The sequence below is a fragment of the Eleutherodactylus coqui genome, chromosome 1 (genome assembly GCF_035609145.1).
Source record: "Eleutherodactylus coqui strain aEleCoq1 chromosome 1, aEleCoq1.hap1, whole genome shotgun sequence".
Classification (NCBI taxonomy): domain Eukaryota; kingdom Metazoa; phylum Chordata; class Amphibia; order Anura; family Eleutherodactylidae; genus Eleutherodactylus; species Eleutherodactylus coqui.
In genome coordinates this window covers 428,520,548-428,535,988 of record NC_089837.1, presented here as the reverse complement: position 1 = coordinate 428,535,988, position 15,441 = coordinate 428,520,548, and the positions used below count along the sequence as shown (strand labels likewise).

At 42.8% G+C, this 15,441-nt stretch overlaps 1 protein-coding gene across 1 annotated transcript in view; it reads right to left on the bottom strand.

The window, feature by feature from the left end:
* Positions 1-15,441, bottom strand: part of NAA16 (N-alpha-acetyltransferase 16, NatA auxiliary subunit) — a 46,632-nt gene that overhangs the window by 22,969 nt on the left and 8,222 nt on the right. The window contains exons 3-10 of the mRNA XM_066581576.1: positions 11,386-11,490; positions 9,364-9,521; positions 8,926-9,060; positions 7,323-7,476; positions 6,778-6,897; positions 5,314-5,409; positions 4,045-4,151; positions 3,788-3,860 (exon numbers count right to left, since the gene is read on the bottom strand). Of these exons, the coding sequence (XP_066437673.1) occupies positions 3,788-3,860; positions 4,045-4,151; positions 5,314-5,409; positions 6,778-6,897; positions 7,323-7,476; positions 8,926-9,060; positions 9,364-9,521; positions 11,386-11,490 (948 nt within the window). The remainder of the gene's footprint in view (positions 1-3,787; positions 3,861-4,044; positions 4,152-5,313; positions 5,410-6,777; positions 6,898-7,322; positions 7,477-8,925; positions 9,061-9,363; positions 9,522-11,385; positions 11,491-15,441) is intronic.

Here is a 15,441-nt window from a genome sequence, read left to right as displayed (position 1 = left end):
AGAAATCACAAGTATGAGGTAAAAATAAGCAGGTGATATGAATATTAGTGGAAGAGAAGAGCCCATCTCAGAGACATCCATGTGTCACACCAACCTTATTATAGCGTGCTACACATAATACCAGTTTATTTTGATTCCCTAAATAGTGCATCCGAGAAATGTGTTTACCAGATTCTTCTATCAACATGTTAGCAGCCAGTAATAACCATTTCTCTCATACTACTACTGTCCATTTTTATCTGTAATGTGAGTCAATCTGCCATCCCAGGGTCACTAAGCTCAATGAGCCGTCAATGGACAGATATGACAATGAAAGCAAAATGTTATTGTTCCCAGCAAGAAAAACCAAGTCATCTTGTAGATAGGATACCTATTAATGCCTAAAAAAAATACATGATGTTATAGCGAGCTTTCAACATATATACACACACACACACACACACACACACACACACACACACTTACGAATAGGCACAGACATGGATGTGATTAATTTACACTTAAAACAATACCTTGAAGGTACACCTTGAGGCCCATGGGCTTTGAAAGCTCGCTATAACATCATGTTTTTTGTTGGCCATTAACAGGTATCATATCTACAAGATTACTGGGATTCTCTTGCCGGGAACAAATCACATTTTGCTCTACTGGCTAACACGGCACCAAACTTTTTTCTTTAATGAAAACAAGGAAATAGAACTGTTCCTCTGCAATGGGTTACTGCATAACCCCTTAGTTAAAGGGGTTGTCCCGCGGCAGCAAGTGGGTCTATACACTTCTGTATGGCCATAATAATGCACTTTGTAATATACATTGTGCATTAATTATGAGCCATACAGAAGTTATAAAAAGTTTTTTACTTACCTGCTCCGTTGCTAGCGTCCTCGTCTCCATGGTGCCGACTAATTTTCGGCCTCCGATGGCCAAATTAGCCGCGCTTGCGCAGTCCGGGTCTTCTGCAATCTTCTATGGAGCCGCTCGTGCAGAATGCAGGCTCCGTGTAGCTCCGCCCCGTCACGTGCCGATTCCAGCCAATCAGGAGGCTGGAATCGGCAATGGACCGCACAGAAGAGCTGCGGTCCACGAAGACAGAGGATCCCGGCGGCCATCTTCAGCGGTAAGTATTGAAGTCACCGGAGCGCGGGGATTAAGGTAAGCGCTCCGGTAAGCTTCCTTTACCTCCCTGCATCGGGGTTGTCTCGCGCCGACCGGGGGGGGGGGGTTGAAAAAAAAAAAAAACCCGTTTCGGCGCGGGACAACCCCTTTAAGGCTATTCTGACGTTTTAGTGACATAATGGGCTTTAAACCTACACGTCTTTTTAAGCTGGTGGCTTGGCCAATTACTGACAGCCAGACTCCAGCTCTAACCGCTAGGAAAGGAGAAACCTCAGATTCTGGCAGTTTAACCCCTTACATGCCGCAATCAATAGTAACTACAGCATGTAAGCAGGTGACAGTGGGGCAAGAGTCTTTCTGTCACCCATCGGCTCCCTGCAAAGCGATTGCAAGGTCTCAATTGGCTCCCATGGCAGCCAGAAGCCTGACAAGCGCCTTTCCATGTAACTCAGTATATTAAACCCTTCCGCTGGCAGAGTCTAGTACGCTGCTGTGATACACTTAGTGAATGCACTACGTGTGTAATGCAGTGTATTATCCTAATGATCGAACGATTACATCTTCAAGTCCCTTTGAGGGACTAAAAATAGTGTAAAAAAAGTTCAATAAGGTTTAATTTAAAGAAAAAAAAAGATACGTATTTTTAACCCCAAAAAACATCTTAAATGGATATTTTATTTCTTTTTTTTTTTAAATCAGCACCTAATAGGTATTACTGCATTTGTAACCTGGACAATAAATGTATTTTATTAATTGTATGTGCTGAATGCTGTAAAAATAATTTTAAAACGTAACGCCAGAATGGCTATTTTTCTTTTTTTCACCTCCCGAAAAACGTAACAACAAGCAATCCAAAAGTCTTCCTGCAAAAAACAAGACCTCACACAGCCCTGTGGCCAGGAAGATAAAAATGCTAAGCATCTTGAATAGACACAATGCAGATTCTATTGTTTTTCTTGTGCAAAAGTAGTAAAACATGAAAACAAAAATCTATATAAACTTGGTATTAAACATCCTGCCCCCCAAAAATGTTATACAACACAGTATATGTACCCCGAGTGGCACCATTAAAAAATACAACTCGTTCCGAAAAAAAATAAAAGAGCCCTCATACGACTGTTAAAGGGGTGGTCTCGCGAAATCAAGTGGGTCTATACACTTCTGTATGGCCATATTAATGCACTTTGTAATATACATCGTGCATTAAATATGAGCCATACAGAAGTTATTCACTTACCTGCTCCGTTGCTAGCGTCCCCGTCGCCATGGTTCCGTCTAATTTCGGTGTCTTCTTGCCTTTTTAGATGCGCTTGCGCAGATCCGTCTTCTCCCTTCTTCTCCCTTCGGCTCCGCTCGGCAGCATCGGCATTTTGGCTCCGCCCCCTTGTACGCATCATCGCGTAGCTCCGCCCCATGATGTGTGCCGGTTCCAGCCTCCTGATTGGCTGGAATCGGCACGTGACGGGGGCGGAGCTACGCGATGATGCGTACAAGGGGGCGGAGCCAAAATGCCGATGCTGCCGAGCGGAGCCGAAGGGAGAAGAAGGGAGAAGACGGATCTGCGCAAGCGCGTCTAAAAAGGCAAGAAGACACCGAAATTAGACGGAACCATGGCGACGGGGACGCTAGCAACGGAGCAGGTAAGTGAATAACTTCTGTATGGCTCATATTTAATGCACGATGTATATTACAAAGTGCATTAATATGGCCATACAGAAGTGTATAACCCCACTTGCTGCCGCGAGACAACCCCTTTAATGAGTTATGTCTCTTGCAATGCAATGATGAAAATCGCTTAGTCCTGAAGACACAAAATAAGCCTGTCACTAAAGGGTTAAGGTACCTTTGCACGAGATAGCTATTGAACGAATAATTACTCAATAGAGCGAATTCTAAAGATAGTCGTTCAGTGAAAACATGGCGACCGACCAGGTGAAGAGCGATAAGTCGTTAGCCATTTAGTTTCAGCTTACCAAAAAATAGTCACTGGTTGATCAAAAGTCTTCTGGTACAGAGTCACAGTCATTCATATTTGAACCACTTGTGAATGAATTTGCATGGCAATCCCCTCTATGCACAATGTCTTGCAAACAACTAATGAATAGGGATGAGCGAGCGTACTCGGAAAAGCACTACTCGCTCGAGTAATTTGCTTTATCCGAGTATCGCTGTGCTCGTCCCTGAAGATTTGGGTGCCGGCACGGAGCGGGGAGCTGCAGGGGAGAGCGGGGAGGAACGGAGGGGAGATCTTTCTCTCCCTCTCTCCCGCCCGCTCTCCCCTGCTCCCCGCTGCGACTCACCTGTCAGCCGCAGCGGCACCCGAATCTTCGGGGACGAGCACAGCGATACTCGGATAAAGCAAATTACTCGAGCGAGTAGTGCTTTTCCGAGTACGCTCGCTCATCTCTACTAACGAACAATCATCACTCTGTGTAAAAGCAAACGAAAAACTAACGTACGTGTGCTTCGACGACTTTTTTGAGTGACTATCTGAACAATAGTTGCTCTGTATAAAAGGTACCTTTATTGTACTCCACATATTTTACTCCAACACAACCAGGACGCTCAGCATTTCCACTAGATACCCCCATACATTGGTCACCAGCCGATCAAGAGCATCATTAGAAACCAACAGATGACAAAGTCCTTGTAACACAGAGAGAAAACTTACCATCAGAGTTAAATAAGCCACATGATTTTAGCGAGTTCTCATAGCCAGTAACAAGCTCTTGTAAAATTACCACCTGGAAAACATAATACATGTTAAATATACTATATATATTGTTGCAATGTATGTTACAGCTTTTCCATACATGACTTGGTGAACGCCATATTGTCTCTGAAATGGATGAGCTGTGTAGAATACCGTATTTTAATATGTTAACGAGAAACATAGGCTTACTAATAAAAAGAAAATCCTATTCCTACCTTCTCTGCAGAGCTGTATAGGGATTTTAAGGTTGTAAACAATGGTGGGCAACCTTTGCTAAAATTAATCCGTAAGAACTTATCCATTCGTTCTCTAAACTTGCTACCTAAAAAAGCAAAGAGCAATTATAGTCCATGTACTCATATACAAAATATAAGAAATGCATAAACTACACTGTCAGATCAAAAACATAGGCTGCAAGTGATCCCGACGATAGACAAATTAGAGAATCAATACCATGTTCTACTGTGCCAGTCGAGAAAAAAAAAAAAAGAATCTAGTCCTATGTAAAGTTTAAGGCCGGCTGCACACGAGCATGACGGGCTCCGCCGCGAAGCCCGTCACGGCGCCCCCCAGAGACCCCATACTTACCAGCGGATCTGGCGTCTTGCTCCCGCATGACGCTTCCCCGCCCACCGCAACCGCATCAAATGACACGCCCACCGCGTCATATGACACGGCGGCGGTAAGCGGGAAAGCGTTTTCACGCTATCTTCCGCTGTGTTACAGCGGGAGATAGCGTGAACGGACGGCTTCCATTGACTGGAATGGAAGCCGTCAGCGCGTACACCAGCGGCAAATAGAGCATGCCGCGGGTGAGGACGGGAGATTTCACGGTGCAGAATTCTGCACCGTGTGCCCTGAGCTATTAGCTTCAATAGAACCTCATAGCTGCGGGCAACGCAGCGGATTTTCGCCGCGAAAATCCGTTCGTGGGAAGGAGGCCTTAATCTCATATGGCATTAATGCCTTTAGTGGCACGCCTGGAAAATCTCTGGGGCTTGCTGCACTGACCATGCAGTTAAACCCTGGAAGATTTCCGTGGACAGCTCTAGTGCTGAAATACTGGCTAGGACACAGTTATTGTGCCACTGTACATGTTTGCCACTTCGAATTACCTCAGGGAAATCTCCGGGGCTTGCTGCGCTGACATGGTAATAATAAACCTGTCCAGTGGTAAACTACTGATGGCCTATCCTTAGCATAGGTCATCAACAGTAGATCGGCCATCAACATCAACAGTAGATGCGTAACCAAACAAAAAATGGCCAATACAGTAGCTCTGCAAATAAAGCAACACAATTATCAAACTTCAGTAATTGCTGTAATTTCTTTTATTGGTATACAGCCATTTTATGTTTTGAGTGTAAATGTTTTTGAGGAACTCTCTACTGGACTATGAACATGGCAATATTACTACGGCCATGGTACTTCAGGAACTTATCAACAGGACTGTAATGATTCCTGGCAATTTATAAAACTCTTACCAGTAATGAAGTTTAACATCAGTCTTCTAGGTGAAACAGCTCTTGGATGCCACTCACAGAATTCATCATAGATCTCAAGTCTTTCTTCCATGCTAGCTAGGATGAGAAGAATTCATGTTACATCAAATGATATGAACTACAGATGTAGTCCAAACGCTAAACCATGAAAAAGAGAGTATTATGTGAGGTGGAAGCATTTGACACAAATCCATCATGCCTCTAAGCCTTATGGCCTCTGTGCGCAGAGTGTATTCCTGGATTTAACCTCTGGTGAATGTGTTCAGCGACAATCGTTTACACACCTGTTACAAATATGCCATACACAATAACTTTATTTGGTTGCCATTTGGTAAGTAGCTTATTTTTGCTATTATGTGAGGAGACTCGTGTAAGACTCCATAACTCCCCTGACGAAGCCGCTATCAGCAGCAATACACATAGGGCTCTCCTTATAGCAGCTTCTAGCAATGGTCAAATTTGGCTGGCTTATCCTCATTTGGGCAGCAATTGAGCCCTCTAAAGCCCATTTACATGCAGAGATAATCTTTCAAACGACTGAAAGATTTTGTGATCTATTTGCATAAAGTGTTAATTGACATTAACACTTTATCATCTTCATTTGCATATAAAAGGGCCTCCATGAGCTGTTTGCAGAGCACAGTGTGTAATGAATTACAAGCCCAGCAGTGCAAACAGCTACATTGTTCTGCTCAAGGTTATCCGCCAGCTATCACGGAGATAACAGCACGCGATCTATTGAGATACACTTTATCTCTAAGTGTCTGAACGATAGATTTTAAGTTCTGCCTAAATCATTGTTCAAAACAAAATGTGCATGACGCTACGTTTAAATGTAATGATTATCGCTCATTTTCGGTCGTTTAAAGAATTTTGAGTGATAATCATTATGTGTAAATGGGCCTTAAGATGACCTCATCTGTATGTCACAGCCCTAGGTTTGGAACGTCTCTTTCTGATTTCTTTAAGTGTACTTCTCATATTGTACGTTTTTGTCTTGAGGAATTGCTCTTTTATCTTCGGCAGTGTGCCATATAGATATATCAATTTTTGAGAGAAAGGCACTATATACAAATGATACCTGTGCCATCCACTAAATATATTCTCTTTCCCATTGCTTATTTTTTTGGCTACTACCGTATGTAGTTACATTTAAGGATAACCTCAGTGATCTCTCGTTTTGTTGGTTTTTAGTGTTTTTAATAGCGCCGTCCTTAATAAAACTTTGTGTATCTATTACTTTGGTGTGCATTTCTCATACAGTGTTGCCTTTTCTTGCATTTTCTAAAAATTTTAAGTCCCTGATTAGAGCTTTTATAGCTATATTAAAATATCTCCAGATAGTATAAGAATTGGAAACCAGCTGATATCTTAGAACACTGAGCCAAAACAAAAAGAACATAAATGATCAGCTTGGACCACACATAATCGATGTACAGTATTTACCAGGATGCAAAGCTTTCTCCAGATTTTCATAGTATTTCCAGTTTTCAGGATTGCGGTTAATAAGTTCTCTAAGCACTTGAGCAGCTTCTTTCCATCTTCCAAGATTTAAGTAAACTTCACCTACAAACACAAAACCAAAGAGAGACATTAAAACAATAACCTGTCTCGAGTTATTAAAAAAACGTATGCAAATGTGGGGAATAGCATGAGATACCACAAGAAATCATCTTCACCTGTTCAATCCGCCGTTGCTCTGGTTCTCCTGGCCGGGCTTTGTTTATTTAGCTTCAGTGCTGACAAATTGTATACCCCATGTGATTGCTGCATCGATCACTGGTCTCAGTGGTCTGTGCCAATGGCCCCTCAGCCCAGTAATTAGGTGCAGCGGTAACATAGGGTATACAGATCCTCACTGCTGCAGCCACGTAAACAAAGCCTGGTGGGGAGGAACAGAGTGGTGAGTAGAATGCCTTTTGTTGTTTTATGCCATTCCCAGCATTTGTATATATGTTAAACAACTCCTACAGCTTCCTTAATACACTTACCTTTGATTTCTTCCACCTGAAGCTTGTCACAGATTTGTTTCTCATAAGCCTCAATGTGATCCAAGGACTCTTGGAAAAGGTTTGCTTCTCTCATCACTTGGTTCTGATACAAGATTAATTCGCTATATTCATAGTCTATTTTATTTGGGGGTACCTAAGATCAAGGCAATATCAGTTACAATATGTAACAAGACTCAGATATAAGCTGTATACTTCACAAATTGATGCTTTCTATCTATTTTTATACAGATTACCAAATAGCCACCAGCCAAATAGCATACAGGCGTAAATATAAAAATATATGAATGACTGCCTGTTCACAGTAAATGGAGGCGGGTGGCCGGAAGAGATCCCAGCGCGCTCTGCCTTAATTCACTGAACGACTATCACTCCTGTGTGAAAGCATATGAGTGACAGTCATCCTGTGTAAAAGTATCCCAAGATGAGAGGAAAGTGATTGAAGAAAAGAGAGATTGGTCTTTTTGCATGTAAATAAAAGTATCCTACCGGGCATGTAGAAATGTCAGGGAAGCTAGAGCTAGCTTTATGTCTATTTTGCAAGCTCAGAAGAAATATCGAACATTGGTTTCTAAACATAAACCACATCCATAGAGTTAAACAGTAACTGAACTTTTTAAAAACTTTTGACATGTTAAAGTAACATGTCAAAAGTTTTGATCTGTAGAGGTCCAGGTGCTGAGACCCCTGCTGATTGCTGAAATGGAGGGTCTGCAACGCTCACCTAAGCACTGTGCCCCTTTGGCTGCCTTCATTGCCTGTTAGCTCCTCTCAGTAGTTGAAGACGGACGCAAGACATCAATGTGTCAGTCTTCAGCTGCTAAGAAGAGCCAAAAGTCAATGAAGGGGAATAACATTCAGGTAAGTTCCCGTTGCATTTGGATCCAAAAATCGATTGCAACGGGCAATCTGGACGCGAGATCAAGAGACGGATTACACTTGGTAGGAATGCAATGCAAGGAATGGAAAAGATCTGAAAAAGCAAGGATATTAGAATTGCAACATAGACCATTCGGGTCAATGCAATCATCTTTCCCATAACGACGTAGGGTTGTGAAAGTTGGACGCTTGGGAAAACAGACAGAAGAAAAATTGATGCGTTTGAACTATGGTGCTGAAGGAGAAAGCTACAGATACCTTGGACTGCGATGACATCGAACAAGGTAGTGTTAGATCGCATCAAACCGAAAATATCACTAGAGGGCAAAATCATCAAACAGCGGCTCTTTTTTTTTTTGGCCACGTGATGCATCCTAACTCACTGGAAACAGGACTGATGCTTGGCAAGGTCAGTGGAAAGAGAAGATCAAGACGACAAAGAACAAGATGGCTAGATACAATCAAGGTCACCACCAACATGTCAATCGCAGAACTGAAAGACAGAAACGCCTGGAGAACATTGATCCATGGAGTGACCGAAGGTAGGATGCGACGGAACGGATAATCATCATCATCAAGTGCTGCAGACGCTTCATTTCAGCAAATAGCATGGGTCTCAGCACTGGGACCCTACTGATCAGTGCTGACAAGTCTAAAGTTTTTTAAAAAGTGCAGTTACACTTTAAATATTAACTTTACTTTTTACCTGCTGAGTCTTCCTGAATTCCTCAAGCAATTTTAAGGCGGTTTCATAGTCTTTCAGTAAATGATATGCTATGGCATAGCCAATCCATGATGCCCTTTGCATTGGACGCAATTGAAGAAGCTGATATCTAGTTTCCTATTATAAAAAAAAATATTTAGTACATACTATAAGAACCATTTACATACAGTGCTAAGACTTCTTAAGGCAGGCTGCATTCTGGAACAGAAAGGCTGACGAGACAACAAGCTCTCCATATCATAATAGCGCAAAGAGATTATCCAAGGTTTAAATAAACATAGTAACTCTGATGTATAATTTGTATGGAGGTAAACAGTACACAATAAAGAGCGAAATCATTATATCCCAATCAGAAAGAAGGTGGCACTAGTGGTACTGGTTGTGAAGGACGGCACATCAGATAATACATGCTATACTAACCCGATACCCTTCTAGGTCCCTCATCTGTATCTGCAATAATGAAAGGTCTCGCAGGATCTGCAAATTGTCCTTGTCCAGCTTAAGAGCATTCCTGTAACACTTGATAGCTTCGTCGTACTTCTTGTCCGACCTCTGAAGGAGACCGTAGACATGCCAGCCTGTCTGATGTTCAGGAAAATAAATATGCCATCACTTCTTAATAAGGGAAAACTCTTTATATTATGGAGGTTTAGTGATGTCACATTTGTGTTTTGCATAAGAGTTTCGTTTTATAAATGTCCCCGGAAGAAGATACGGCGAAACGCACATTGGGCACGCAGTCACCATCACAGTCTGTATGCATTCACATATTTTGCATGTACTACATGAATCTCTGTTATCTCAAATGGGATAATTAATAGAGATGAGCGAGCATACTCGCTAAGGGCAATTACTCGATCGAGCATTGTCCTTAGCGAGTACCTGCCTGCCTGGGAGCAAAGATTTGGCTGCCGGCGCAGCTGACCAGTGAGTTGCGGCAGTCAGCTGGGGGGAGCGGGGGGGAGAGAGGGAGAGAGAGATCTCCCCTCCGTTCCTCCCCGCTCTCCCCCACCGCTCCCCGCCCACCGCCGGCAGCCGAATCTTTGCTCCCGAGCAGGCAGGTACTCGCTAAGGGCAATGCTCGATCGAGTAATTGCCCTTAGCGAATATGCTCGCTCATCTCTAATAATTAACTCTACCTAGCACTCTTGATACTTAGTCAAATATTCCCCATTTGTAGTGCTTTTTGTGTGATTGCAGTGATTTTGGTCCATTTGTATATTCATGTCTTGCTATGTATTTTTTATGAGATGCTTACATGTGACCGACTGAGTAATACATCGTATTGGGTGATTTTTTTTCTTTAACTCCAGTTTTTATTGTAATTTTGGGTCTATTATCTCAAAATGATATTTTTTATATGAGGCTTCTGTTGTGTGTGTACCTTTTTCTAAATTTGGTTGCTAGTTTGATAAGTTACGTGTTACATTTTACTGGTATAAGGGCTGTCAGTGTGTGCAAGTGACTGCAGACAGACAGCACAGGAACCCCTTAAGTCAATGGGATTATTCAAAAATGCATTTTTTTTAATTTTTTTTTTTATACAGACTCAGGCCGGCTTTACACTGGCGAGTGTGATATCGGGCCATGAATCACAGCCCAATATCACACTTGCTACCGTGTAAAAGCCCCGTGGATGCGAGGCGCTTTCATATGAAAACAGCCTCGCATCACTGCAGGGATAAAGGGAATCTCCACTGTGGCTGTCACAGCCGTAGCAGAGGATTGTGGAGTTCTCCTATTGCTCTCAACGGGGTCTATGCTGCTGCCGCCAACCCGATTGAAGGCAAAAAGGGTGAGAAGCGAGATCTTGCACCAAGTAGAACATGCTGCAAATTGTTTCCTGCATAGCAGCGCATCGCAGTGCCGTGCAGGAAAACATCGCTAATGTGTATGAACCCATTCAAAAGAACGGAATTCATATTTGTGCGTCTTGCCAGTGTGAAGGCAGCCTAGTAGTCTATGTAAAAATGTTGCAACTTATACTGTTCTAATCAAATGTCTCAAAAGATAGTCACCATTCAATTCATTGGGTGCGCAAAGAAAAAACGAAGCACACACGAATGACATCCATGTGTGTTCTATTTTTCATGGGTCGTTGCGAGGCGATGGTAGAAGTCAGCAGACCCGCGGTCGGGCTGGGACATTCTGTAGTTCGAGTCCAACCATATGTTCAGAATTCATTTGTATGAATTCAGTGCTGTACATGGAGCAAACCCCATCCACAGGCAGTGGCCAATGGTCGTAGAATGGTAGCGTAATATCATTCAGCCATTGGCTGGGTGTGATTTGGACGCATGTGACTGCTATTTTAAGGACAATTTTGATTGTTTTATAAATATGGCAAACCGTATCCAGACTGATGAATTCACATTCCACGGTTAATTACTGTGTAACCCGAGTCTAACAAACGAAACGTGTAAAAACTGTTCCAAAGGATACAGACATGGCTCTTCACATCGTTGCGTAGCCCTTTCCGTACAAACTCATATGCTTCTTCTTTCTTCCCCAGACAATTCAATGTCAGCCCCTTCATTGCCAGCGTTTCTGCAGAGGATAAGAATGGTTAGAGATCAAGCCCTGCATGGAATAAGCCCTGTGAGGCTCTGCTCACAACAGCATTATCCTCTATGTTCACATAACAATATTTCTATGAATGGCTTTATTACTAGTGACGCACGACAGAGCTAAAGAGCAGACACTTTCCTATGACGTCCTCCGCTCTATCATCATTGACCAGCACAGGTCATACGCCTGATCTTTGTATGACTGACGCTCTGGCCAAACATCCTCCTTTCCGTGTGAGACTTGGCAGCACCACCGGGTGATTTCTCGCATGTTCCAAAATAGTAGGCAAGCAGGCGTTATCCTTCATTGGAAGCCAATATGTCCCTTCATTTTTAACCCCTTAATGACGCAGCCTCCTTTTTTCCCCATTTTCGTTTTTTCCTCCCCCCTTTAAAAAAAATCGTAACTCCTTTATTTATCTATCGACGTCGCTGTACGAAGGCTTGTTTTTTTGCGGGACGAGTTGTAGTTTTCAGTGGTGCTATTAATGTGATAGACATGATGATTAGTTAGTGTAAAATGTCTATTGATTTGTATAAACCAAATGTATTATGCTATTGTAATGACTTCAGCCTAATGTGGAACTCTGCTGCATAAGGAAAGAGTTAAATCACAGTGTTATATGTTATTGCTTGTGTTCATCTTGGATGTTTCCCCAGCCCTGCCCCCACACAGAAACTTCTTAAATAACACAGAGACCTCTCAAACAATGACTTTGTCACGAACACAGAAATTCCTTCAGCTAGGACAAAGTCCAAGCTACATCAAGACTTGAGGAAGGGTGGGCAGAGAGGCGGGAGATTCTATATAATCCGACAAATGAGAATCTTATGTTACTGATGTAATCTGTTGCACGCCCATTAAAGGGTGGTTATCATGTGGTATAATAAAAAAGCCTGAGCCTCTACACAGTGTAGAGACTCTCCCGGTTAGACCAGCATTTATGTCTGATCTGGTCGATGATGTGTGCACACTATACAATTTGGAAGCTACAAAATACCCCGAAACCTGCTGGAGAAAACCATAATCCAGCTCAGTGGCGTCTCTGGGTGAGCCGAGTAGAGATTTTGATTTCTTTCATTCTGGAAAAATACAGAGATCGGCAGATAGCACACAGAACTCAGGGGCCCAAAAATCTACAGAACACGGTAAGATTGCTTTATGTAAAATCTACCGATGTGAGCTGATTTCTGACTGCTAATCTGCCTGTTTCTGATCCAGAGTGATAAATCAATGAAAGGCAGGTAATATAGTTTTTCTACTCGGAAAAGACCACCGTTTTAACCTGCCTAAGGGGTATTTTGTATGCTGTGTATATTATGTCTGAGACGGTTAAAAATTGTGTATACAAGACCAAGAGATAAATTCTGTGAGGGTTAATGTGTCAGAAGGGCGGACTTGGCTGTTTAAGTCTGAGGGAGCACGCCGGAGACACTCCTAGGCAACTAGTGTGAGGTTAGGAAAATTTATGATACGCATATTTACCTGTATGATTGAGCGTGTTATGTTCTCATATGTGGAAAGGTATATACGCGGGAATTATAGCCGTGCTTTGTGTGTCGGCTGAAGGCTCCAGAAACTCTTGGTCATTGAAAATAATAAGTCTTTGTGTATTTCAGACGTTTAGGTTAAAGAATGTGCAGTGTTTATTATTGGGGGAGGGTTGCTGATAAGAGAGTGGACTGAAGTTAAGCCACTGAAAGCATTTCCCAATTAACCCTTCTGTTCCCTTGGTCTTGTGTTTTGTAGAGTTAATGTGCATTGTGATATACGAGGGATATAAGAGGTGGAATTTAGTAAAGGTGTTTTACTGTGTCTAGAAAGTTCAAATAGGATAGAATAAGCAGGCAGAATAGAATGAGGGATCAGTACAGGATGTTTTGGAATATGTAAAACATGTAGAAACGTTTTACAAAAAAAAGGATCAGGAAAAGTTGCAGAAAGAAATGTCAGGTTATGGACACATAAGCAGAAATGAGTATGGTAAGATAGACTGTAGAAAGTTTTCAGAAGATGAGCAGGAAGCCCAGCAGAAAGAAAGGCGTTTTAGCTAGGTTTTTGGTATAACGTAGTTAAGAGATTCAAGAGGGGAAAGCGTGTAGTTGGAGATGTGTATTGCTTATGAACAATGTAATGCCTTTGTGTTGACTACAGCCCCTCCCTGTAATGGCGGCCGCACTCGCAATGTTTAAAACCCGACATAGTGTGACTCTGCAGTAAATGTGGTGAGCCCTGCCCCCACCCTGAAGTTACTTCCCCCCATGTGCTCACTTTCAGGGTGTGTGATGTTACTTCCGGTCCCTCTCCATCCGGGACAGGACCTGGCCCCGCCCCTTCCTCCTCCAGCGGCCATTTTGCCTCACCTGGAAGTGCTGCCGCCCCTGGCCTCGCCCCTTCCTCCGGCAGTCATTTTGCCTCACCTGGGAGATTTGTAGCCCCACCCCTTTCTGCCTCTGGCGGCCATTTTGCTGCACTTGGGAGGCCTATATTCCCCAATGCCACTGTATCCAGTGCTAACATCATGATTGTCTGAAGTAAGGTTTTGTTTGACCGGACTTTGTTACACTCCAAGATGTGGCCACTTTGGATGTGTGATAAGTTCAGGGAAACAAACCTTTGTGAAGATGCAGCTTGGGACATAGGGACATAGTAGACGACTAAGCTGGTTTATAGTGTATTGGAGTTGATGCATGGGGGACAGAGGCCAGGAATACATGACAGGGGACGCTCTCTCATGTTCCCAGGGGCTCTGTTTTCCACTGCCCGCTTCTCCAATGGATGCTCAGACAGATGATGTTATGGAAGGCTCCTACAGATGGAATAATTTCCCTATAGTCACCCAGCAAACTTTTTCACGCAATTTGATGAAGTAATTTTACTTTTTATGTGAGAAAGAGGGACTGAATTGCCCAGAGTAGGCTGTTAATTCATCCGTATTCTTTAGTTTTTCCTTAAGTCTTTTGTATATTCTAGTGTCAGTCTACACTGAAGCTATAATTATATTCCGACAGGAGAGTGAAAGTTAAACGCTGGACATTACCTGAAATACTATTACACTGGGTGACGTAAAATTTTACTTGTGCTGCGCCCCCTTGTGTTAAAAAATGCTAATTGCGACCTGAAGGGAAAAAAAAAAAAAATCTAAAGGATATTTTCGCTCAGACTTCGCTGCATGCAATGTCACCTTGACCTACAAAGTGCTTGTTTTTGTGCCTCTTGGTTTCCTTTTTCAACTTGTACTAGTTTGAACGCAATTACTCTTTTTTTCTATTGAGTATTCCGGTTCAAAAGGGGGGAGGCATAGGTTATCTGGGTCATAGATGATCTAGGTGTTGTAGATCAGCTATTGGGTTTAAAAAAATAAAAAAATAAATAAATAAATGGAATAAGATAACAAGATTCCGAGCCATGTGAAATAGAACATCAGCACGATTATTTAGTACTAATACAGTAAGAAACTGCAAGTATGCAAACAGTTACCGGAACCTCTGTTGATAATGCATATGTTGAGCTTTTTGCAGATGGTACCAGGGTGAGGATTGACGACTCCACATCGGATATGCAGTGGTCACACAACAAATGTCCTAGAAGCAGAAGCTCTGCCTCCGCATGTCTCAGCACAAGAAGCGGAATTGAAGGCCCTCACTGAGGTAAGTAGAGTGGCAAGAGGTAAGACGGCAATCCTTTACACTGACTCCTGGTATGCATTTGGCATAGCTCATGATTACGGCCCAATATGGAAGGCCAGACAGTTTTTACCTTAGCAGGACAACCAATTGAGAATGGTGCAGCGAATGGTACAGAGTCGCATGGAGGCCCTACTTCTACCTGACAAAGTTGAGAGTTCGCACCGATTCCTACACTGGAGAGGCGAGAGACGACACCCTCGCCAACAGCACAGCAAAGGCAGCGGCCCTCAAGCCGTGGAAG